A 26,362-nucleotide genomic window follows, 5' to 3' on the forward strand; every position below is an offset into this window, starting at 1 on the left:
GAGTCAGCTGCCTTGGCTTTCTTCCAGGCACTGCACAGCTGAGCCCAGATGGGGGCCCTGGCATTCCTGGGGCACTGTGTGGGGTGGGGGTGGGGCAGTGGAAGATCAAGTCTATCCCATCCCTCCCCCAAGTTGAACAGAGCCGCTCCAGCATGTGCATCCTGAAGCGAGGACAATAAACGACACCCTCGGCCCCTCCTGTAGAGGAGGTAAAGCTGTGGTCTCGGCTTCAAGTGCCAACAGCAAACAGGACCTCTAGGCTGGTATGTATAGCAGTAGCTCAGACCCTCCAAGTTCAAAGAAAACGGCCCTGAATACATTTCAAGCAAAAAATTCCCCACATGTACAGGACATAGAACCCAGAAATGTCACCCAACTTCAGATCACAAGGAGGAAGAACTGTGGTTTTGCCATTAGTAGCCATTGTTATACAGCCCAGTTAAATCTACAACTGATAGGGAAAATCAGGATGGAAAAAACCAAGGTATCATATGAAACGTTTCTCCAAATTCAGACCAGTATGCATTTACAATTCAGTTGTAAAGCCTTACTCTCCAGTGGGTCAACTGTCCCAACCTCCTAAAGGGTAGTTTATACGAGGACAAGAGGTGGGTGAACAGCCACCGTCCAAGGCAATGGGGCTGCCACAGAGCAGGAATGCGTTTCTGTCATTGATTAGCACCTGGAGTCATTTTTTTTTAAGCATCGTGTTCAGCCAGCTGTGGTTATGAGTGGGAATTTGGCCAGTACGTGGTGTTACTTGGTTGAAAATGCTTATGGCAAGCTTCCTAAGGACCACAAACAGCAGTGTACCTCCTGGAGCAAAGAGCCCTTCTACTCATAAATTCTCTACCTCCAACCCCACCCGGCCCTGCCAGATCATCTTCCCAGAGCACAGGTCCCGTCACAGCCTCCACGGTTCAGAATCGCTGAGGGTTCAGAATCACTGAGCAGTTCCCGACTGACATGCGCCCCTCCATACACTGGCACATCCTCCCTGGTCCTTGGGGATCCGAACAATCTCCCCATGACTTGATGCTTCAGGGAAACGGAACTACAGCTCTTCTCCAAACCCCCAAGGCTCTTGGCCCTATCCCATGGCTCAGTGGTCCTGGACTCTGGGGTTCCATGGGCCAAATTTCAAACACACATTTGGGCACTGACATCGGTTGCCAAGTTTTTCTTTTGCAAGACGAGACACTTAAAAAAGACCTCTACTCCTACGGTCTATGGTCTCCATCTTATTAAAAAACAAAACCAGAGACAAAACGAGCAAGGATATACAGGACAAGGAATCATTTTACCTCTGTGAGAAACTTAATACATTGTCTCTGTTATTCATTTCACCTCTGACCAGTGGTAAGCCCACTAAACGCGGTCTGGGGCCCACTGCCTTGCTTATAGCACGTGGTCCTCAAACTTAAGCACGCATAAAAGAACCATCTGGAGAGTTCAGACCAGGTGTCCGGGCCCAACCCTCCATCCTGATAGGGCTGGTCTGGGGTGGAGCCTGGGGATCTGCTTTTCTAACCAGCTTCCAGCCGGTCTCTATCAGAGGCCCACTCTGTAGCACTGGCTACAAGGTTCTCTGCACTTCTTCCCTTCGTCTTCCAAGTGCGACCCAGATGTACCTTTCAGGAAGCCTCCTCAGGCTGTCCTGAGTAGAATACAATTTCTTGCTTAAACACATTCCCATCTATCTTTTTTTGGCCGTGACACATGGCTTGTGGGATCTGTTCTCCAGTCAGGGATTGAACCCAGGCCACGGCAGTGAAAGCCCAGAATCCTAACCACTGGGCCACCAGGGAACCGCCCCCCCCCCCCCCCCCGCCCCCGCATCTGTCTATTTTTCTTAGCTGAGACTCTGGCATTTTTTGGCAGACAGCTCACTGTGTATCAATGTCCATTCTTTCCAAATTCTGACTATACAATGATAGTAACCAGGATTTTCAGCTGGGCACTGAAATAACGACTTTCCTAGTATCCTTTGCTGTGGTCATGGGGCTAAGTTCTGGCCAATGGGAAGTGGACGTTGGCTGATCTCCCCTCCTTCCAGTTAAACAGAATGAGGAGATAGTGGTGGCACTGGGGCAGTTACCAGGCCCACGAGGTGGCAGCCCTGTGTTTGACTTGAGGACGGTAGAGCAACAAGACAGCAGCCGGAGTCAGGACCAGCAGTCGCCGCACCAGCTCTGGGCTGACTGTTATTTACAGAAGAGACAGAGGAGAAACATCTTTTTGCGCAAGCCACCGATCGTTTGGCTTTTCTGTCGGCTTCAACCGCTCCAGCCCTACCTTGTACAGACCCTGGCTGTCCTGGGGGCACTGCTCTGTGGCACAGCCATGTCTGGCCTGGCAGCCCTGTAGGGCTCACACGCAGTCAGCCCTCTCAGTAACTCGTGGGAAAAACTTCCAAGAAAATAGGTTCCTTGCTTAAATATTTGTAAAATATTTTTTTACGAACCGTTATTTGTAAAAAAAAAACCCCCAAATAATGGTATCATTCTGTGCTTTCTTTATTTGATAGCCCATCTCAGGATTAAAATCAAATAGAATTCTGAAGAAATAATCAGACTGGGGTCACAAATTTATACAAGAAGTTCAGTGTTGCCTTAAAAATATTACAAAGATAGAAATCTAAATGTTTAATAATTAAAATGTTTAATAATTCTAAAATGAATTTTAGAATGAGAAAAGTCTCATAATATAAACTTTAAAGGTGAAAAACTATAGGGGCTTCCCTGGTGGCGCAGTGGAGAAGACTCTGTGCTCCCAATGCAGGAGGCCCGGGTTTGATCCCTGGTCAGGGAACTAGATCCCGCATGCATGCCACAGCTAAGGAGCCCTCCTGCTGCAACTAAGACCCGGCACAACCAAATAAATAAATAATAAATAAATAAATATTTTAAAAAAAGGTGAAAGACTATAGAAATATAAAGCCGTTTGTAAGTTACAGATATACATGGTGGACTTCCCTGGTAGCACAGTGGTTAAGAATCCGCCTGCCAATGCAGGGGACACAGGTTCCAGCCCTGGTCCGGGAAGATCCCACATGCCGCGGAGCAGCTAAGCCCGTGCACCACAACTACTGAGCCTGTGCTCTAGAGCCCACACGCCACAACTACTGAGCCCACGCACCACAACTACTGAGCCTGCACGCCACAACTACTGAAGTCTGCGTGCCTAGAGCCCATGATCTGCAACAAGAGAAGCCACCGCAATGAGAAGCCCGTGAACCACAAAGAAGAGTAGCTCCCGCTTGCTGCAGCTAGAGAAAGCCCGCGCACAGCAATGAAGACCCAACACAGCCAAAAGCAAATGCATTTATTAAAGAAGAAAAGATATACATGGTAAAAAGCCTTTCTATCAAAATGTTAAAGGTTATCGCTGTGTGGTAGAATTAAAGATGATTTAATTTTTCTCTTGGCATTTATCTATGTCTTCCTCATTTCCTACAATAAACATGTTATTACTTTTAATTATTATTATTTTTTTGCGGTACGCGGGCCTCTCACTGTTGTGGCCTCTCCCGTTGCGGAGCACAGGTTCCGGACATGCAGGCTCAGCAGCCATGGCTCACGGGCCCAGCCGCTCCGCAGCACGTGGGATCTTCCCGGACCGGGGCACGAACCCGTGTCCCCTGCATCGGCAGGCGGACTCTCAACCACTGCGCCACCAGGGAAGCCCTGTTATTACTTTTATAATTGGGAAAAAAAGTGTAAAAACAAAAGAGAGAGAGAAAGAAGCAGAGAAGAGACCAGGCCCTCGTGAAGCCCCGCTGGTTCTAGGCACCCACCGGTCCCTCCCGAATGTCCTTTCCACCATTTGGCTTCATTCATGTGATCCGAAGGTGTGTGAACAAGTGAGAACTCTCGGGATGGACAGTCGGGTGAGCGCTGTGCTCCAGGCCTCCCTTTCCGGAGTCACAGGACAGCCTCCTGCATTCCCCCCTGGAGGTAGTTCTGGATTTCTCCAGAAACCACACCCCAAGGGCACACTTACCCGAGGCCACTGACGATGGCGATCTGGACAAGATGAGATCTGCTCTCTCCTGCCAGAGCCGTGGTGGCCGCAAAAGAAAAGTCAGGAACCAGCTTTCTTCCAGTAAGAATTATTTTTAATGGTTTAAAAATGAGTCTGTACAAAACCAGCACCACCATTTGGTGCTTCCAGTCCATGGGAGGGTCCCAAGGGTCTCTTCCAACACTATCTCTTTGGCCAATTGTGCCTGAAACCTCTGTAGAGACAGCACGAAAACAAGAGAGTTACTTCTTCCAGTGTGGCTGAACGTCAGCTCTCAGCCAGTTTATAAAACGTTGTGAACCTTAATCATGCAGAACGGAGGGAAAATGGACTGTCTGGGGGTTGCGAGGACTGAGCAGGGCAGCAATGTGCCCCAAAACTCCAGCAGACAAGAGCGGGGCCGGAACGGCCGAGCTGACGGAGATCTACAGGCAGGTCCCTCGGTTACGGCCACAGCCTGGGGGCGAGTCCTCTGACCTCAGGGTCTGCCTCAAGGATCAGGGTTTCACACCTCTAACTAAAATATTCCTGAACAATGACAACCCACATTTGCTTACGGACTGTTTTTCTCATTCCTCAGAAACAAGCTGATCTAGGCAAACTTCAGACCTATTTGCTCCGAGGTGCCCCTGGGAAACCGTATGGTACCGGGAGACCACTGAGGGTGACTGGAGCCCGGGGAGGCCGTGGCTGTGACTGGCATCCAGCGATCACCTCTCCTGTCCCAGCTAGTTTTCCAAATGACAAAGGGCGGGATCGGGTTGGGAGAGGCCGTCTGAAAGTCTTTCCACCTAAGGCCTCCGAGCTGCTCACCGGGTTTCCCGGGCCACGCCGGCCATCTGGCACGTACCTGTCTGACTTTCCAGTTGGAAAAGACATGCTTTTGTTTCCCATCGGCTGTTTAATTTTTTTGGCTGCAGTGCATTTCTGAAAAGAAGCCATTGAAGCTGAGTGACAACCATGACTGCAAGACGCACAGGAAAACACCCCTGAGCTCAGATGGCCCATCAAGGACTCCAGCGCCACTGGTGTGACTTTGGTTTTCTTGCAACTGGACATTTCTGGGTGTTTCTGAAGGCGAGGCCATACAGATGAGCTACTGAAGAAACGGGAGGGCTCCACGTGGGCCTCGCCCCGTCCCCCATGCCAGACGTCCAGCCACCCTCTGCTCTGACTGGAAGCAACGCCCACGGTGGGGTTGGGGGACAAAGGCAGGCCTGTGCCAGCAGCCACAGGGAGGGTTTCGGCCTGTGGCTGTAATTCCCATGGCAGCAAACAGAGTAACACCCTTCAAAACCACACACCCACTTCTATAGACTCTTTAAAACATTTTTTTCTTGCTAGAATAGTTGACGGGTATTGTCTGTACTTGGGAAGAAATGAGGTGAGGGAAAAGATATGCAAAAAGGATTCCTAGATGGACCTGTCTTCCAAGCAGTGGAAGAGGTCAACAAACACGCACCTGGAGCATGCTGGGGTTCTCAGTCTATTACTTACCTTGCCAGACGGTGGCTGCTTATTTGGGTCAAACTGGGAAGAAAGTGTGGATTTGCTGTCTCCTAAAAGGTAAGAGAAGAGACGCCGGTGATCGTGTGAGTGAGTGAATACACACAACAGACTTACTACCAGGCCGGGGGCACAACATTCAGGCAGTGTGGGCTGTCAGTCCACTACCCCTTTACCGAGAGAAACTTCTGGCTGATGTAACTTCACAGATCATGTTCCCAGTAGCTAACGGCAGCCTGGAGACAAGGCTCATTTCTCACAGGTCTATTCTTAGGTCAGGGGCAGGTGGCTAAAGCACTGGCCACTTTACATCAAGGAAATCTATCTGGTTTCTGTGCAGGATGAAGCCACTGTCAGTAAACTGGGACCAGAGGTGACATTCCTGCAGAAAAGACTGCTGTGTTGCCAAGGAGGCTGCTCTGCAGTCAGGAATGCCAGCCTCAGCCCCTTCAAGGTAGACAGGCTCTCACCGGCTCAGGAAGCACAGAGCTTCATCTCCTGGACATCAGGTTTTCTCAACAAACCAAATCGTGTGTGTGTGTGTGTGTGTGTGAAAACACAAGCTCTTGTGAAGAAGGATGAAGCCACGATTAGAACAGACACCATTGTGCTGAACCACCAGAGCGGCTCCTACAAGTCAGTCCCAGGGGCTGAGGGAGGTGGGTTTCTGTCCGGTCACCACTGTGTCCTTGTCTTGCCCTCACAACTCCTGCTTCGTGCCAGGTGTCAGGCAGAGCTGAAGCTCCGCCGAAGGCCCGCTGTTTCTTTACCCCATGTGACACGGCAGGTAGTCCTTGCAGGGCACCAGTTCTGGCCTCACCAGCAAAAGCCTTGAAATCCGACTTGCTGTAGTCATATGGGGTAAAATCTTTTTCTGGTGGATCTGGGTCTTTTAGCTTCTTGGAAATTTTGAGTCGTTTCTTGTCTTGTTTCTGTTCTGTCGTCCCCGGGTCACTTGTTGTTCGTTCCCTCTTCTTGGCAGCGTTCTCTAGCTGTGGATTGAACAGACCCGTAAGAGAGCAGCACGCCCCGCGTGCCCTGCAGAGAGCACAGCACGAGGGACCCGCCGCCTCCTGGGCTGTAACGACTGATTCAGTGATGGGGAGAGGAGCACCGGCGGGCAGTCTGGGCAGGACTACCGCCAGGTGGACCGAGACGAGCTCCCAGAGGGAGAATGACATCGGGCCACTTCGAAAGGCCGGGGCTGAGCATTCCAGAATGTTTGGGTGCCGGGGAGTGACACAGCTCCCAGGAGGAGTGGGACACAGCGCAGGCTTGAAGCCCTGTCTACTTCTACAGGCGAGGGGCACGTTTATCCCAAATGCGGAGGGAGGAACGTCGAAGAGGGATGACAGCGTCAACTTTCTCAAGGGGCACGAGGCAGCACCACTTGACAAGCCAGCATGAACTGGGAAGAGCAAGCATTCAATCCAAGCTGAGGGCAAGCCCTCCTGATGCTTGAGAACAATCCTGACCAGAACCAGAAAACGCAGAAAAGCCAGCACGTACGGCGGCCTGCTGGCGGACGGACACGGCCTGCTCCGCTGCGGCTCCGCACTCCTCCTTGGCCTGGTCCCGGGCAGCTGCAAGAGAGAGAACCGTCTCTGTGCAGCCTCCGCCCTCCTCTGCCCACAGCGGTCGCCCCAGCTGCGCGCGCCCTCCCTGCCCCTCAGCCCCCTTTGCTGGTCCCACCCCACCTCCCCAAATCCCCACAGGGTGGCTGCCGTGGGGCTCGGGCCCAGATGCTCTTCTCATCACCCGCCGTCTCAGTCCACACCCACACCTGCCCCTCATGCACTGGCCTACGGGACACCTCTGAGGGTGCTGCGTCGGGATCTCAACTGTAACACGTGAAGGACCAGAACCAAAACCTCGTCCGCCTCAAACTGGCTCCCTCTTCAGCCTCACTGTCGACGGCAGCCCCACCTCCTCAGGCACTCAGGACGAAACCTCTCGAGTCCACGGACCACCCTTGAGTCCTCACCCCACGCTGTCGGCTTCACTACGGGCCACACCCAGGCTCTGACTTCTCACCACCTGCTCTGTCCCCAGCTCGTCCACGCCAGCGTCCCCTTGCACCTGCATTCCGGCCCTGCCTACTGACCGGACTCCCTGCCCTGCCCTCTGCGCGGCTTCCAGGGGGAGGCCTCCACAGCCTAATTCAGCGCATGTCCCTCTTCTGCTCAGAACCCTGCAAGGCTCCCAACTCACTTGGAATTGAAGTCCTGACAACGGATTCCTGCTCTCTGCCCTCCCCTCCTTCCCGCCTTCCTCATCCCCGGGGCCTCCTGCCCACGCTGAGCAGCACAGCGAGCTGTGGCCTTGGCCTCGCTGGGCCTCCGGTCCCCTCCCCCCGATCGCTGCAGGTCTCTGCTCAATGCCACGTTCACTGACTGCCGTAGGGAGGAAGCCCGGCGCCCCCTCAGGCCCATCCCCCAGCACCTCCTACCTCGCTCTCTGAGCAAGTACCCGCTGCCCTGACAGCTCACACATCTACCGGCTGACCGTCCGCCATCCCTCAGCAGGGCGGAGGCTGCTTTGCTGTATCTGGTACGTCGCTGAACGATTAAATCGACAGAACGACGTGCAAGGGCTGTTCTCTAACGAATGCGCTGAGTCTCTGAGGAAGCAGACGCTGCGCTACCTGTGTGCTCAGCTGCCTTCTTCTTGGCGGTTTCTTTACATTCTTTTTGTACCTGTACCTGGCTTGCCAGCTTCCAACGGTTGCTGATCTATAATGAAAACAAACAAAACAAAAAAACTCCAGAACTCGGCCACCTAGGAATGCTTTATTTTTTTAATGAGGTGATGCAGAGCATGCTAACCTAGCAGCTATATACATTCTAGGTTATAAGTTCCATATCTAATGACACACAAAATAAAACCTCAGGCTGGCTTTATTTATAAGCTACTTATTAAGAAGGACAAAGTACAGCTGTGCCCCAGGCACGGGGCGGGATGCTCACATACCCACCCTCTCATTCAGTCCCTTCTGCGATCCCGGGACAGCGGCATTAACATCACCCCTGCGTTACGGACAGGAAGCAGTCTCGGAGAAGCTACAATAACTTGGCCAAGGGGCGTGGTTAATAAATGGCGGAGATGGGATTCAAGGCGGGACTCCTGCAAGTCTGACGTGCTTCTTTATGACACCACCTGTACCTGCGGCCTTAGAACGCATCTAGGTGGCAGGAACCAGCAAGCACGGTGAGGGACGGATGGCTGCTGAGTGTGCCACAGCCAGTGGGGGAAACCCTGCCTGACTCCCCGTCCAACAGCAGCAGGCTAACCAGCAGTGACAGGGTGGAGGCCCGTCAGGGTGTCGGCCTGATTCTCTTGCCTAAAGAAAGAGTGGTGCTGGGAGCAGAGGGAGGCAGGCCACCTATCTGACCAGAGCGCTACTTTCTGCAGGGAGGAAGAGGGCTTTTAACAGACAATTCACATGCGGGCTCCCAGGAACATCTCACGGGGACCCAGGGAAGATGTGCTCTCATTCTTACTCATGATGCTGCTGAAGACAAACCACACGATACACGACAGAGTGCTTTAAAATGCAAGCCGCCACCTTTACGGACCTCATAATATTCATATATCAAAACGCATCCAGCTGTACATTTCATATCTCTGTACTTTACACCAAGTAAATTAAACTTCAATTTAAAAAAACAAAAACCAAAGATCTGTTTCTTAAAAAGTCCCCCAGTGCTTTCGAAAATCTGATTAAAGTCTGGCTGCTCTCTCTGGAAACAATGCTTATATATGAAGTGCTTCTTGCATTCACTTTCAGGGAGGTTCACAGATGGGCTTGTTTAAAACAGAAACCTGGTTTAAGAAATTAAGAAGTCCCCTTTTCTTAGAAAGTCACTCTTAGAAAGGGTGACAAATCCACTTACTTCATAGATTTTCGAAGATGGATCGAACTTTGCTGTCTGAGAGACGTGAGCCCGGGATTCTAGTGAAGGCAGAAACTGGAGAGATGGAGACGCAGTCACGTTAACCGCTGAGAAACGGAATCCGGACCCAGAGGTCGGTGGCGCTGAGATGGGAGTTTTCTTGCTGGTTCCATCTTAGGAGGCCTCAGTGCAAAGCATCAGCCTGGCCGCGGCTGCCTGGCCCTCAAGTGGGGTCTTCTTTTTGGCTTTGTCTCAAAAGACCTGACCCCAGGTCTCAACCCACCGCCGGGGACGACTTCACAGTTTTGAGGCTTCCAGTCTCTGAACACTCTCAGCTTCTTTTCCAGGCAAAAGGCACCTACAGCTACAGAAAGCTCTGCCTCTTCTGTCAGCCCTTAACATACACAACCATTACTTACCATCCGAAATGGATTTTCAAAGGACTCCATTATGTTCTGGGCTTTTTTCTGTGCAACTGTTAATGGACCCTTTCCATTTTCTTCAGCACTAGGTTCCTGCAGGGACAGAAAATGATCACTCATGTAATCATTCTGTGACATTAAGATACAAGCAAGAGGAATAACAGTAACAGTAATGATACTAACAGTTAATATTCATTCATTCATTCACGCCATGCTGCATACGGGGATTTTAGTTCCCCAATGAGGGATCAAACCCGTGGCCCCTGCAGTGGAAGCACGGAGCCCTAACTACTGGACCACCAGGGAATAACTTAAATTTATTTTTTTATTTAAAACTTTTTTGGGACTTCCCTGGCAGTCCAGTGGTTAGGACTTGGTGCTTTCACTGCAGTGGCCCAGGTTCAATTCCTGGTTGGGGAACTAAGAGTAAGCTGCAAAAAAAACAAAAACAAAACAAAGCAAAAAAAATAAAAACAGACAAAAAACAGAAACAACCCCTGAACCCAAAGAAAAACCCCCAAAACAATTTTAATTTAAATTTTTAAAATTTAAGTATAGTTGATTGACAATATTAACGACTATTTTTTTTAAAGTCTCCCCTATGCATAAGGCACTGTAATAACCTGTAATAGCACACAGGAGGGTGTTTAATACATATCTATTGAATCAATGAATTCTCACCATGTCCTTACAACCTATGAGCTATGTGGCATTATTCTCACCATCTTACAGATGAGGAAAGTGAGGCTGGGAGAAGTTAAGAAAGTCTTCCAGAGCCTTGCAGCTAATAGGTGCAGAACAAGGATTTAAACCCAGGTCTGGCTGGCTCTAAAATGTGGGGTTGTAACCTGAAATTACCTGAAATTTAAAATCATACACCTTTATAGGTAACCAATGAAATTATGCAACAGAATGTTGCTTCCACCTGGGTTCATCAGCATGTGCTATCCTTTGGCTTTTTCTGTAGTTAGGCTCCCTGCCACACAGGGCACGAGGGGCTCCAGCATCCTTTAGGCCAGGCACAGCACTTACACGTCCACACAGCCGCAAGTTCACGCTCACATCTTTAGTTGCCTAATCACTTTGTGGCTCAATGAATTCTGCGGTCAACTAAAGCTCCTAGACTTCTTTTCACATGAAGCAAGACTAAATGTATGTAATTAAGTGAAAAGGAAAGTTTACTCCCGGGTGGTACATCTTGCAGGCGGTACTTCACCTCCCTGGCTTTGGCCCAGCATCCGAGTGTGGTGGAATAGCTGTGAACGGTGATCCCGTAACCTACTGGATCAGCAGCTTCTTAACCATCTGAACATCTGCTAAGCTTGACACTTGTCTTTTTCCATATAGACAGTATTCTTGCTTCTCTTTCTCAGTTCCTTCTTTCTAGAAATTATGGTTTTTCCTTTCTACCACATCTATTGCTTGCTGTATTCAGAATTTTATCTGTGCGTTTTCCTTTTGTCCCTGGTCATTTCAGTATCTGTCCATCCTGACCAACAAATGCACCTTGGTCTTCCTTGTGCAAAGAACCTGCAGCTCAAGTCACTGGCGGAAAGGAGAAGCGTGCTGGGTGGGATAGACCGGGATAAGCTCTGTCGCATCCCAGCCCGATTCCAGGAACACGGCTGGGCTCAGGCGGGCCACACTGGGACTCCACACTGGATGGAGTCACTACCTACCAGGACTCAGCCTCTCTCTGGGATGGGGAACAAGCTCCTACCCACTTCCTGGTGCCTGATTTCCTGCAGCTCACTTCCTCTAACGAGCCAGACTGGAGAAATGCTCTCTAAATCTTCTCTTTTTCATCCAGAGCACATATAGGTGGTGCTGGCAGCTGTCAGGAAGGTATACACAGCACACACTCTTCATCGGAGACATCACTCCACCCCTTCTGGGAATCAGGGTGAACTGTCCCTTGACCGTGGATGTTCGGGAAAAGTCCCTGCTTATGCGCCCCTGGAGCCCACACCACTTCCCTGGGGGGCCATCGGTGAGTATCAAGATGTCAACCCTCCCTTGAGGATCTCCTCACGCAGAGTGCACAGAGAATCCTCTGCCACCTCCCACAGACCTCCTCGTCAGGGCAGCAAACACCACCTGGCTGATGGCCTCCGTGCCCACTCCCACCACTGCTGGCTTCTACTTCTGGTGTTCGGCTCAGAGGTGGCCACGACACTCCAGGCAGACGGCCTGTGTGATAAACCCAGTACGTCCCCCCGGCCTGTCTCCCCTCCCCGAAGATGTTACTCACGTTAAATAACGTGATGACAGCGGTAGCGATAAGGCATCCGGAGCCCGGCAGGGCCTCCTCTTCTTCTCGGGCAGTGGGGAGGCCCTCCTGCTTCTGCACCGGCACAGGCCCTACAGGGAGGGAAGTCAGCACGGTCGAAGCCTGTGGGATGGCACACCAGGCAGCCCCAGCTGTCCAGGATATTCCAGAGGGCTTTTCATTACCATTGGTTGCAATGAGAGGACAGCCGTCTGACGGGGCGTGGGAGCAGTCGTGGGGGCCGAAGAGAGCATTCTCCAATCTCTGCAACAAAAAGAAAGCACCAGGCTGACACGAACAACCTGCAAGCGGGGGCAGCCTTCTGCCCGAGGTGTCAGGCCCTGGTGTCTGTCAGGGAGGTTGGGTCCGCGCTGGCTTTGACTGATGTCTCCCCCAAAGAAGCAACAATAAACACATCCCGGTACCTCAGGGTTGGGTGGTGGCCCGTCCTTCCTCACTCCAGCTGCAACTTCAGACTGAAAAGTAAAAACAAAGAGAATTTGAGAAAAGTTCCCTGAATTTGATGATACACACATTTTTTCCCCCTCAGCGCAGAAGGGTCCGTTCACTAGACGGTGTTTTTCTCAAGAGCCCAGAGATTTTCTCTCATCCCTTCATCCCTTCCAGTGCCTGGCACTATAATTACTTAGTGCTCAATAATTATTTGTTGGATGAAAGAATAAAACCTTTTATCGTAACAAGGCACAATGTGGAAGGACTCCAAAGAGCTTGATAAAGATTCTTCTCTTGTCACCAGCGTTTCTCTCTTTACTTGGAAAAAGTATAGAGCCAAGAAAGAAATTTTAACATGAAGACAGTAAATATGTTTATCCTCAGATTCTCTTCTTTTTCACCTTTTCAAAGGGGCTGATTTTAAGTCTTCTGGAATCAATAATCTTTCAAAAGATTGTAAACATGATTTACCACATGCTGACACTACTTAGACAAAACATGAAAAACTGTCCCAATAAAACACAAATCAAAACATGCAGGGCTTCCTTGGTGGCGCAGTGGTTAAGAGTCCGCCTGCTGATGCAGGGGACGAGGGTTCGTGCCCCGGTCCGGGAAGATCCCACATGCTGCGGAGTGGCTGGGCCCGTGAGCCATGCCACTGAGCCTGCGCGTCCAGAGCCTGTGCTCCGCAACGGGAGAGGCCACAGCAATGAGAGGCACGTGTACCGCAAAAACAAAAAAACAAAAACAAAAACAAACAAAAAAAACATGCAAATTTACCTGACATCTTGCATTATCTACACAAAAGCAGAGGCGTGCTGGTGTGTGCGTGCCCATGCGTCGCACACAGACGTAGATGTATGGATCTGGATTATGGGCCGGGGACCCTGCTTTCATCTAAATTTTCCTAAACTTTAGCATCTCCTTCACAGTTAGCTCTTTCTGAATTCCCCTCTTCTATCCAAGGTTCTCATGTTTCCCATCACCTTGGCTTTATATGTGGAGTGAACTGTCCTTGACTCCACCTCCGTTATTTTCAAATCCACTTGCCAGTCGGGGAATACCTCTAAAGCACTTAGCATCGTGCTCCAAAAGAAATGGCAGGGAAGGGCTTCCCTGGTGGCACAGTGGTGGAGAGTCCGCCTGCCAATGCAGGGGACACGGGTTCGTGCCCCGGTCTGGGAAGATCCCACATGCCGCGGAGTGGCTAGGCCCGTGAGCCATGGCCGCTGAGCCTGTGTGTCCATAGCCTGTGCTCCGCAACAGGACAGGCCACAACAGTGAGAGGCCCGTGTACCGCAAAAAAAAAAAAAAAAAAAAAAAGAAATGGCAGGGAATTCCCTGGCGGTCCCGTGGTTAGGACTCGGCGCTCTTACTGCTGAGGGCCCAGGTTTGATCCCCGGTCTGGGAGCTAAGATCCCACAAGCCACACGGTACAGCCAAAAAAATGAAAAAAAGAGATGGCAGCTGTTGTCTCCATCTGTTATTAAGTCCCATCGATCTTTTCTTCTGAAGATACTTCTTGTACCCGTCCTTTGCTTTCCATTTCTGTGACCAACACACTCATCAGGGCACTATCACTTCACTCTGGACCACTGCCCGTTTTCCAAAACGAGCTCCCTGTGCTGAGATCCCCACTCCATTTTATCCCACCGGGTTAACTGCCTCTGAACAACAGCTAACCAGCCCATTAGACATCATTAGACATCACTGACTCGTTGGATGATCAAAGATAAGGTCATGAAAAAAAGGATGAGTTTTAGCTTTTGATTATCATAAAGATACACCCACTGGATTTCCTAAAACCTATTATGTCTTCAGGATTTTTTTAGAATGGAGACCAGCTCACGTCCATAGGACACCATAAGGAGTAAGACACTGGCAGACAGGGTTGAGAACCTGCTGAGTTGGGAACGTTTAGCAGAAAAGCTTTCTTACCTTGAGCAGGGGCATCTCTCGCGCCTGCTGAATTAAAAGATGCATTTCATTGATCTGCTGCCGTACAAGAGGTGGCACAGGGTTACAGCAGGCTATGATGCCCTGAGGTTCCCTGAAGGCAAGCGAGAACACACTCAACTCATCGCCTAGGAACACAGCCCTCAAAGGCTCCAGGAAAGGACAATAACCAGATAAAGCCAGAGCACGGAAAGCTCAGGTGGACACCAAGGAAACACCGTCACGTCCGGGCAGCCCAGCCAGCTGCTCCTAGACGTGCTCCCTGCTGCACTGAGCCTTGAGCAGAAAGCCTCTTACAGCTGCCTCCTGCTAACCGGGAGAGCTGGAAAGAAGGGCCGCAGCTCTGCTGTACTGCGATTCTGCAAGGAGGTGATAGAAGATTATGAACTTTGATTCTCTGCTTATACTTCAATTAACATCATAAAACGTCTAAAATCATAAGATAGCTTAATTTGGAAGAAGGTACAGACATTTTCCTTCCTTGTAAGTGGACGCTATAGGCTCAGAGACTTACATGGGACTCAGTATAAGGCATATCCAATGAAACAGTTCCAGTTCAGAAGTTTTACTGCCTAAATGGCAGCCCAAGGGCAGACACTGCATTCCTTGGTGCTAACTTCCTTGAGCACTAATCTTCTCTGAGTAAACAGCCTTGAGGCAATAACAATCAGGGAAGCTGGACTGTGAAGGACAACTCTTCTCTACTGAGAAAGTCCGCGAGCATATTAATCAGGTCTCACTCACTTGGGCAGTTCCTCAGCTATCTTTAGCATCATATGGTTTGGAAGGACATATCTGGAATAAAACACACAACAGGATCACATTAAATTCAGCCAACAAGTTCCACTATATGCTATAACCCTGGGAAAACAACCAACTTTCATGGCAAAAAGGGAAAAAAGTCCATTATTTCCTTGTTACCAGACCTGGCAAGATTAAAAGAATCTCTAGTCTCTTACCCATAACTTTCATCTTCCCTGCGAGCAGTTTTATCCCTCCAGGCAAACAGCAGCTGAAAGGCCGTTAGTTGCTGTGTGTTGAGATGTTTCTTTTGCTTTCTATACAGTTCCAGGTAAGATTCATCCGTGAAGATAGGTTTGATGAATTTCTGCAAAATATTATCGAATATTCAAGATCAGTGGGAATCAATACTGTGCCCTGGGCTCTTCAAGACACTGGGCTCTTTTCATGAATGCAAAGAGCAAAGCAAAGAACAGGTGGGACCTGAGCGGAACCCAGGTGTCGGGCTTTACCTTGAGGCAGATGTCACGGCTCCGCTGCCACTCCACCTGCAGCTGCGTGGGCTGCTCGTTGCCACGCTCCCACAGCTCCAGCCTCATCTTATCATAGATGTAAAGCAGGTAATGAGTGTCGTCTCGGGCATAGTTGAGCATTTCCTCAGGCAGAGGTCTAGAGTTGCAACAGAGAACATTGTTTCACACCTTTCCCCCTGGGCGGCAATTCAACTTGTCTACGCTGCTGGAGCTAAGACATTTTTGGTTCCTTCTGATATCAAAGATTCTCTCCCGGCCAATACTACAGTTCTACCAGCATCTCCTGCATCTTCATATGACAAGCCACTCTTTTCACAGCTGGGTAGAAAGGGCAGCAGGGCAAGGATGTGGTTAAAAATAAGGGCCCTGCTGTCCTGAGTTTGAATCTTAGCCCAGTGTATGGCACGTGGCATGGGTTAAATAACAGGTAATGGTTTTTAGATTTTATCATTTTCATCTTACATTTGGACTTCACTAGATTCTCTTTAGAAATTCTGGCATGAGAAGTGGAGAAAAGCTTGGTGCTTCTCCATACAACAGCTGCAACCTCAGAGAGGAAGCCGGCCATCTGAAAATGACCAAGGTGAGCAAGAATCCCACAAAGTATGGCCAAGACTCTGTTACAGCCTTTGACTATAGTAAACACTGACTATAAGGCTAAGTCAGCGCTGCACCTTAGAATCCTCTCACACCTATGGGAGACCATCTCACACATACACAAGCATCCCTATCCGGGAGATGTGAGTTACAAACAAGAGACTGGCGTTGACAAATGCTGACATGGTGCGGCTCTTTCAACTACTATTTCCACGAAGCATAACACACTGTTTATCTAAGATAGTAATTCCCAGCTTTTTCAAATAGGAAGCATTTTTTTAACCAATCCATTTAAAAATTTTTAAATTCCTCACATTACAGAACTAAACTGAAATTTACTAACATTCCCCTCTATGTAACATAATCAGCCCAACATAAACTTCATTGTTATTCTAAAACTTCCAGTTGTCCTTATGCAACGAAAACAACTGGAGAAAAGCCCAACGACATTCAACTGAAGATTCAAATGGTGTTACAGCCTGCACAAAGGTCTCCAGGAGTGGGAGTTAATGAACGCCGAGGCCTTCTTCTGCCATCCCCATTTCCTGGTCAAGAACAAACTAACCGTATTCTCCAATCGGCCAGCTGATACTGCTTGTTTGATTCCACGTTGCAGTAGAGCTTCAGCAGATGGTCGAGGGAGTGCCTGCCCAGGTTAAGAAGGCGTGCTGCCTGATGGGTATCAAACATGTTCACCACGTACAACCCGAAGTCCTTCTGTAGCCATTCTATGTCTGAATCGGCACCGTGGAAGACCTGAAAACAAAACCACAGTCAGGCAGTACAGTGGCACAAGGCCACTTATGCTCTGAAATGAACTCTGCCCCTAGGTTATTAGAACACTGGAACTAGAAGACAGGATAAAGATTAAGATGGGTTCAGTTTTAAATGCCTCTTTTAATTTGGGCCACAGCCTTCTACACTCCTAATTGCATACTTGTAACTGCTAACAGCTGATAATTCTAAGAAACCTGCTTTGCTAACTTCAAGGATAGTCATTAAGTCCAAACAATCTTGAGAGCATGGGCTCACTGCAATACTCATCAAAGTGATTTAACATTTTTCTGGGTGGTAACGAGCTAAGCCTTAGCTCTTCTAACAGGGGTTTAGAAACAAAAGCAGTTTGGCATGTGGTACCCTAGTGTGAAGCTACTGTTATTTCTCTCAACTTTATTGGGTCTACGTTGAAATGATGAAAACAGTAAACTGAAAAGCACCTAAATCTTGCACTCACGTGCGTGAGTGGGACTGACCTTAACAATAGCTGGGTCTGTGAGGCTCTCATTGAGAATGTACATGTCACTGCGAAGCTCCAGGGTGTCAACGATGAAGTCTTCTGTCCGGGTGGAAATCTGCATCAGGCAGGTGAGCCCTAGGAAGCTCCGGTAAGAGTGGTGCTAAAACACACAGAAAGAAGGGAGAACAGGAGAAAAAGATTTTACCAGGCTTACCTTTACCGATTTTGAAGTCAGTTATAAAGCAGAGTAATATAATTAATTTTTACCAAAAAGTAGATTTAAATTAGTATTAATTCCGTATTTCTTGAGTAGGTCAACTCACAGGAAACGAAAAATTTCATTCCAGGTCATTAACAAGTTACCTCCAAGTCTACAGCAAATTCTTGACACTTCAGGAGCTTTTCATTGAGTTCCACTAGTTCATCCAGCGAGGACACGAAGTGGCAGGGTGTCTCTCCTACAGGTCTGTATAACTGCATCACAGAAGTACGGGTAGAAAGAGCAGACTGTTAAGAATCATCTTTCATGAAAGTACCAAAATTAAGAGTTCACGAAATAATCCAAAGTCATAACCTTCTACTTTAAAAATATTTAAGGAAAGCCAAAATTACATCCAGTAATCTATGTATTTGATTCTTCCTGGGCTACTTGGGTACCATCCATCAGCTAAGGTTGGGCACTTACCTGAGGCTCTGGCTTTTGAAGGACTGAGTCTGGTGGAGTGAAGTGATCTAGTTCGTACTGATAAGGATGTGCAAACCTGAATCAATAAAACAAAAAGAAAAATCTTTTTGATTAATTCCATGATTCAAGGAAGAACAACTGCTTTAATCCAATTCGTAAAAACAAACAAGAAAAGACCATTGTGAAAATATTTTTAAAAGCATCATTGTTTCAACAACGATTCAAGTGCATCAAAAAAAAAAATTGGGTGAAACTTGTTCACCCTTAAAGTATGATAATTCAAAATCGATGCATTTATACAGATTTGAGCACTAATTTGCCAAACACTGTACGGCTGCTGTTGTGGATGATACAGAAAGGTGAGATATGTAACTCCTTGTGGTTTGGAATAATGAATCTGTGAGGTGAGAGAGAGTGGTCAATACCTCAGTTGGTCATATACCAAATGATGTATTTTTTTCAGTTCCTCTATCAGATACTTGCATAAAAATCCTAAGTCTCTCAGTTCCTTGAGGGCAGGGCTGCCTTTCATTACCTTTATTTCTCTAGCACTCAGCTAGTGGCCTCACAGTGCAGAGCTGGGGCTGAGGCACAAACGCTCAGACACTCTGGCTGCGTGTGAGAAAAAGACCAACACTGACGAAGTTTTCATCACCGTTTTTCTTTGAACTGAAATCAAAGTCCTCTTGTCTGTTTTAAGCAAAGTTTTTCCAAGATGCTTATCCTGCCAGTGAGAAATGTCTTTTCTGTACTGAATTTATTGGTGAGCATTACCTTCTTGTTTGCGTCCACACCTAACAAGAAAGGCAGAGTGGTACAAAGGAAGGACAATTTTAAGAAAACTTGGGCTTAAAGTTCTAGTTCTGTGGGAAGTTAGCATCCCTAATTTTGTTTTCTCATCTGTCCAATGGGGACGAGAGCAACTGGCAGCTCTCAGGACTGCGTGAGGGCTACGTGAGACGGTGCTTGTGCGAGGCCCTCTGCGAACACAAGCAGGAGGTTTAATTGATAAGATGCACGTCAGGATAAGGACTCCTCAGATTCTGTTCTCATTCACACGTTACAGAAGTGACACAGAGTGAAAATGCGGCACGAGGATGAGGGCCACGGCAGGACGTTCAGACAGGCAAACACTTACATGTCCTGCTCCACCTGCTGGGTTCTCTGCTGGTGGATGAAATCTGCCAGGGCAGGGGGGACATCCAAGTCCTCTGGTCGGTCCTGTGGGCGCTCCCGCCTTTCTTTAGAGAGTGCTGGAGACCCAAGCAGGGACAAAGACACATTCACATCTTGTCTAGTTATGGAGGGTTAACTGGCTCCCTCTGAATTTGAAGAAAGGAAGGTGGGAGGGATACCTTTTCCCCTTGATTCGTTTTTGTTGGGCAGAGCTGGCACTACTTACCCTGAGGGAGGGGTTTCTGAGCATTGGGCTTGATGAAGATTTTAGGAAGGAACGGCGTGTTGGAATTGTCAACCTTCTCTCGGAATTTAAGCTGAGGCCGGACGATGTTTTTTGCATGAAGCAGCCGGAATGTTTCACATTTTGTTTTTTTGCTATATTCTCCTGCCTATGATCAACAAATATAAATACTTTATAACACAGCAACTTGATGAATTAGAATAAATTCCAATTTATGCCTTCCAAAGACCACTCATTTAAGAATGTATGTGTGTGTGAGACTGGGGGGTTAGACAAGAGGGTGTAATTAGGTTGTGTCTATTTATGAGAACAACTTAGGCAGTGGCCAGTTCTGTGTCCAATAAGTTAAAACAGAAATGCAAATCAGAATGGGCAAGGGCCCTACTGCAAAGCTGACACTGAAAGCTCTAGTTCACCTGAAAAGCAGCCCTCACCTTCCGGTTCCAGCTGGACACTATGGTTTTAGGGACCTGCAATCCTGCAGGGAGGACAGGTTGTTGATTCTTATTCACACCTGATGCTTCATCCAGTAAAATGCCCTAAGAGTAAAAGAGACATTAATTTAGTGTCTTCCTTTCAGGGTTAACAGAGCTAATTACCTAAAATTTTTACGAAATACATTCAGAGAATTATGTGCGAGAGTACACACTTATAAGGGTGGATCACTGTAGCAGAGGTGATTAGAGAGTCATCAATCGCAAATAAATGAAGCATTATTTGCTCAATGACAGGGCTGTTATCCGGCACTCCCTACCCTTGATCAAGTCTCTTTACAGTTCTGAATTGGGCTGAAAATTCAAAAGTGATTCAACAGTATGATGTGGCCCACTAAAATAATTAAAAAGACCCTAGACTGTATTAAACATAGAGGTACGGTATTTAGAGTGAGAATGAAGCGTGTCCTGATCTACTTTATAAAGATGTGGAATCTCAGTTTGGGCACCATTAACAGAGGTGCACCCAGCTGATAAATGCCAGGACTTGAAATCATAAAGTATGAGAAACCACTGAAAGACCTGTGGGCATTTAGACCATGGAAGAGATGACTTCAAGGGACAGGAGAGCATGATTTAAATATCTGCAGGACTGTCACATGGCTGAGAGTTAGATGTGTTTTGGACAATCTGTGTGTATTTCTGTAAAGAATGTTATGCTGTAGTATTAGGTGTAAGTAGACAGTCAGCTAGATCAAATGATTCACATCTCCCTCCAATTACGCAAGTCAGGGTGTTTAGCAGACTGTGGATAATAGTAAAAATAGACTAAATTTTGGTTGGGATCTGTATCCAGAGGCCTCTTCTCTTGCAACAAAATGGGATTCGCAAATCTGGAAGGTAGATTACTAATACGGCACTTTAAAAACAGCCCTCCCCCGAGGCAGCGATACCCTGAAGTGATATATCTGAAGACAACTGTGTTATTTTTCGGAAGAAGAAGCCAACTAGCAGAGGGAGGGAATGTCATTACAGGCCAGAAATGCTAAACTTCCTTTCTTTTCATTTCCTGAGGTGCTTGGGTTTCTTTTCATATTTAATAATACGAAAGCTCTTCATTTGTTAGTAACCTTAAGAGTAATGTGAAATACTCACCACTCTTTCCAGAATAACATCATTGGCATCAACTAGCAAATCAAACTTGTCCTCCAGCTCAGTCACTTTATTCTGATCCTTAATGTTGCTTCGACATCCATGGTACTGCATTACCCTACTCATGCTAGAAAGGACAGGAAAACCAAAATCAGCTTGTATACTTTTATTCATTTGTTTACAATCTAGGAGAAAGCTCCCAAGGCTTGGCTTAGACTATTCCCAATACTTTTTGATCAAACTAATAAAACCTGCACCCTTCAGCAAAAAACATTGCTAGTTGTATGGCACTGGGCAATTCACTGAATCTCACTAAGACTTATTTTTCTCATCTATTATTTGAGGGGGTGGAAGAAACTATCCCAAAGCTTCCTTTAAATTCTAAAAAAAAAATACGTAACACTATGTAAATAATATACTCTGCATTCATTGTTTTCACATGAAATCTAAAACAGATTCTCTAATTCTGTCATGCAACAGTTAAACAAAATCAACGTTTGTGTAATGCCTGTCCTAATACACTTATTAGAAAGCTATTACTAAAAAAGAAAATAGATTAAAAAGAAAAAGAAAGCTAATACTTGTGACTTTCCAAGTTGTGTGAGAGAATCTTGGATCTAGGTTTTCAAGTCCCATATTAATTAAAAAAGATTCATTGTCTATAGCTGCAATAGTCAATATATATATTTTAAAAGTAAAACTCAAAATTTACCAAGTAACATTTCCCTAATTAACATTTCCCACTGTCTCATTTTTACATTTTATAGCTCTAAAGCACAGAAAATTATGGTAAGAAAAAAACAAATTTCAGGAAAAATCATCTACTTCTTTATAGTCTTTTCTTTCAACGTGAGAAACCAATATACAGTACTTACCACTGAAGCAACCTGTCTCCCTGTGTTTCACAAAATGCCTGGAAGCCAGGAAAACTTCGGTAAAAATCATACTCATCACCAAACTGCGGTAGGCCCCCAGATGCCTTGGTGACTGCCACCACTGCCCCAAGAGCAAACTGTCAAAAACCAGAAAAACAAGCATGTTTTAGACACGGATCACCATTCATTCAGCAACTCATTTTTTTTCAAGATCTACTATATATAATGAATTGTGTTAGATGATGAAGACCTTCATGCGTCCAACAAATATTCATTTACTGCCGATTTTACACCAAGCCCTTATGATACAACAGTGAACATGAAACCAAGTTTTGGAGCTTACATTCTTGGGGGAGTAGGGAGAGAAAGAACAAATACATATATAATATGACTAATATTCAAAACAGCCTGGGTTTGAGTCTTGGCTCTGCTACCTATTGACTGTGACCTTGGGCAAGTTATTTTATTTATTTGAACCTTAGTTTCTGCCTTTGAAAATAAGCGTAAGGGGGACTTCCCTGGTGGCGCAGTGGTTAAGCATCTGCCTGCCGATGCAGGGGACACGGGTTCCCGATGCAGGGGACACGGGTTCAAGCCCTGGTCCGGGAAGATCCCACATGCCGCGGAGCAACTAAGCCTGTGTGCCACAACTACTGAGCCTGCGCTCTAGAGCCCACAAGCCACAACTACTGAGCCCGCGTGCCACAACTACTGAAGTCTGTGTGCCTAGAGCCCATGCTCCGCAACAAGAGAGGCCACTGCAGTGAGAAGCCCGTGCACCACAACAAAGAGTAGCCCCCGCTCACTGCAACTAGAGAAAGCCTGTGTGCAGCAACGAAGACCCAAGGCAGCCAAAAAAGTAAATAAATAAATAGATGTAATCTCTCATTATTAAAAGAAGAAAAAAAAAAAAGGGCTTCCCTGGTAGCGCAGCGGCTGAGAGTCCACCTGCCAATGCAGGGGACATGGGTTCGTGCCCTGGTCTGGGAAGATCCCACATGCCGCGGAGCAACTAAGCCCATGCGCCACAACTACTGAGCCTGTGCTCTAGAGCCTGCGTGCCACAACCACTGAAGCCCCTGCGCCCAGAGCCCATGCTCCACAACAAGAGAAGCCTGCGCACCGCAACCAAGAGCAGCCCGCGCTCACCACAACTAGAGAAAGCCCGCGTGCAGCAATGAAGACCCAACGCAGCCAAAAATAAAAAATAATAACAATAAAAAAAAGTATAAGGGACTTCCCTGGCGGTCCAGTGGTTAAGACTCTACGCTTCCACTGCAAGGGGCACGAGCCACGTGGTGTGGCATGAGCCATATGGTGCAGCAAAAAAAAAAAAAAAAAAAAAAAGACAATATAAGAATATTCTAGATCTTTTGGATAAGCAATTTAGAATGGCTACTGTCCACAACTGGACTAGTGTTTATGGCTCAGTTAGTGCCAGGTAGGTCTCTATTTTAACTGCTGTGTGATAATGAGAAAAAACCTTAAGTGGCTGTCATAGGTAAATGACAGTTGGTCATATCAAGGCCAACTGACATTACTGTGAGTTGTGTAATAAATGTTTTCCAAGAAAAAAAAAAGAGAGAGAGAGAAAGATGGGAACTTGAATCATGGTGGGGTACATGGTAGCACTGAGCCACCCAATCAGGACCATGGCTAGTGGCCCTGGAACTATTCAGAACCAAATAAATGAATTAATAACAACATCTGCTAATGATGAATTAGATATAATGCGAGTGGCGTTTTGGAGGATCTGTAGTGCTAACTTACAAACTATTTTAGTTTCATGGTCTTGGAAGAGCTATGCATGAGGTGTTTAATCCCAGGTTTGTTTGTTCATATTTAAGCACCAATAGACAAATAATGTAAATGAACTCTATGTTCCTTCGAGGAGGCATTGATAAATGCTCTATGGCACCTCCAGGAGGGACACTCGGTGGCAGCTGTAACAGGTGACATTAAACCCAGGGTTTGGGATTATGTAGGATTGGCCCTCGAGAGAGGGAAGAAGCGCCATCCCGGCCGCGGGAGGCGTAAAGCAGCCAAGTCTCTCTGGAGAGTTGGTCGGGTGGCTCAGACCTGGGCGGGGGCGGGGTCGCGAAGGCTGGGGACATCAGGGTGACCAGAAAGCCCTTCCCACGAGGCGGAGATGGTTCTCCACACTCGGGACTACATGGGCTCAAACGGGAGATCAAGGACCCTGGGGAGTGTGGCGTCCCCGGGTGTCAGCGTGCGAGGCCCCATCCCCGGAGGATGAAGACTGTGCCCGGAGCGGGGAGCGGCCCCTAGACCCCCTCCCGAGGCTCCGCTGCAGCATGCGCGCGGCCGCGTGGGCGGCCTCCGAGAGGGTCCGCGCCTGCTTCCGGTCAGCCGCGGGCGGCTCCCTGTGCCCCCGAGGCCTCACGAGCTCACCTTCACGAAGCTGTCTGCATCGGGGAAGCCGGGCAGCACCATCTCCCCGTCAGACTCGGTAGCGCTTGTCGCCGACCGGGCCTTGAACTCTCGGGAACTGGGAAGCGCCATTTTTCCGGCTTGCACGACTTTTCTCGCGAGAGTGCCTCAGCCAACGCGACGTGCACGCACTGCGCATGTGCGAAGGCTATTCTTGAGTTGGGGCGGTATCAGCTGAGTACCCCACCCAGGGAATTTGACGTTTTTCTTTAACTTCGTATTATTTCATGACAGCAACCCAGTGATTTACGGTAAGACCTGGAGGACCCAATTATTCTTATATTTAAAGCTTGCTCCTCCCAGGCTCTGGTTCCGTGGCCCCCTCACTCACTTGATTTGACTCCTGCAGTTATCCCCTCTCTGGCGTCATCTATCTTTTCCCTCGCTGCTGGTTCATCCCTAACAAACTACAAGTATTCTGGCATCTCTCCCAAATAAAAGACAAGCTAGAAAACAACACTTCACCCCACACTTCCTTCCAGCCCCTGTAACATTCCTCTTGCCCTTTATAGGTAAACTATTAGAAAAGGCGTCTATATGTTCCTACCGTAGTTACCTCTAGTTCTCTGGAACGCCTCCAATCAAAGGTTCCTCCCCATCCACGTCTTAAGGCACTTAGTGTGAACTCAAACATTTCTTACATGAATGCCTGGAAGAGTTCTTGTTAGGACGTTGGCAGTATTGGGCAGCTCAGGGGTGGATTTGGGAAACCCGGTAGGGTGTGTGTCCTCTTTTCTAAGATCAGGAGTGGCACACCCTTAATACAATTTGTTTGGCTTAGTAAATGTTAGCTGTTATCTTTTTTTTTTGGCTGCACCTCACGGCTGTTAGGATCTTAGTTCCCCAACCAGGGACTGAACCCGGGCCCCAGCAGTGAAAGCGCTGGAGTCCTAACCACTTGACTGCAGGGAATTCCCATGTTAGCTGTTAATCAGAATATCTTATTAACAGAATGCTTGTTTTTCATTCTCCCTGCCCCCCATTTGCGTACCTCAGGTACACAGGTACCCTGGCCGAACAAAGGCCTAGGCTAGCCTAGTTCATTTTTACAACTAATATTTTGAGCACTTAATTCATGTAGTTCAACCTAGGCTGTGCTGAGTGCTTTACATGGATTAGGTCATCCTCAAAACAACCTTCTGGGGTAGATCCACATTTTCAATGGAGGAAACAAACACAGAGATTAAGTAACTTATCCAAAGTCACACAGATAGGATGAGACGGAGTTGAGATTTGAAACTAGGTAATTTGATACCACAGCCTTGACTCTTACTGCTTTACCTGCCTCCAAGAGATTTAAGGCCCTCCCTTCACACATCTTACATGAAACTATCCGGGATTGATAGGGGAATTAGACTGTCTTTTAAGGCCTCCGTTAGCACCTCACCTTCCTCTGGTAACTCATTTCAACAAAGTCAGAGGTTTTGCTTAGGTATAACTTAAAACCCATTGGAGGGATTCCCTGGCAGTCCAGCGATTAGGACTCTGCACCTCCACTGCAGGGGGCATGGGTTCAATCCCTGGTCGGGGAACTAAGATCCAGCAGGTTGTGTGGCCAAAAAGAAAAAACAAAACAACAAAAAAACCCATTGGATTCACCAAACATCTTAATCCCAAGGACTCTCATGCCCTAAAGAATATGTCCTTACCACTGATGGCCACCATTTTCCTGAGTCCGTTATTTCCCATGGCCTTTATCTTTTGTGAATGGTATC

General features: G+C 47.7%; 1 protein-coding gene across 1 annotated transcript; it reads right to left on the reverse strand.

The window, feature by feature from the left end:
- Positions 1-4,104: 4,104 nt before the first annotated feature.
- EXOSC10 (exosome component 10) lies at positions 4,105-24,733 on the reverse strand. Its single transcript, XM_060014234.1, has 25 exons — positions 24,609-24,733; positions 22,197-22,333; positions 21,325-21,448; positions 20,170-20,274; positions 19,718-19,883; positions 19,454-19,568; positions 18,316-18,391; positions 17,994-18,104; positions 17,647-17,790; positions 16,959-17,149; positions 15,776-15,932; positions 15,482-15,630; positions 15,267-15,317; positions 14,505-14,616; positions 12,539-12,589; positions 12,299-12,377; positions 12,096-12,205; positions 9,842-9,937; positions 9,423-9,497; positions 8,174-8,261; positions 7,039-7,112; positions 6,350-6,521; positions 5,521-5,582; positions 4,874-4,950; positions 4,105-4,237 (listed from the first exon to the last, which is right to left on the reverse strand). Exons 1-25 carry the CDS (start codon positions 24,717-24,719, stop codon positions 4,207-4,209), a joined length of 2,664 nt encoding a protein of 887 aa, XP_059870217.1. The 5' UTR covers positions 24,720-24,733; the 3' UTR covers positions 4,105-4,206.
- Between the last annotated feature and the right edge of the window lie 1,629 nt (positions 24,734-26,362).

The sequence above is a fragment of the Delphinus delphis genome, chromosome 1, assembly GCF_949987515.2.
Source record: "Delphinus delphis chromosome 1, mDelDel1.2, whole genome shotgun sequence".
NCBI lineage: Eukaryota > Metazoa > Chordata > Mammalia > Artiodactyla > Delphinidae > Delphinus > Delphinus delphis.

Bases quoted from the DNA above. Each gene is read 5' to 3' on its own strand.
- EXOSC10 (XM_060014234.1), bottom strand. From the start codon at position 24,719: ATGGCGCTTCCCAGTTCCCGAGAGTTCAAGGCCCGGTCGGCGACAAGC. The intron at 21,449-22,196 runs GTAAGTACTGTA...TGTCCTTTCTAG, and splicing joins GGAGACAGGTTGCTTCAGTG to CATGAGTAGGGTAATGCAGT. The intron at 4,238-4,873 runs GTACGTGCCAGA...CTGTCTCTACAG, and splicing joins CCAACTGGAAAGTCAGACAG to AGGTTTCAGGCACAATTGGC.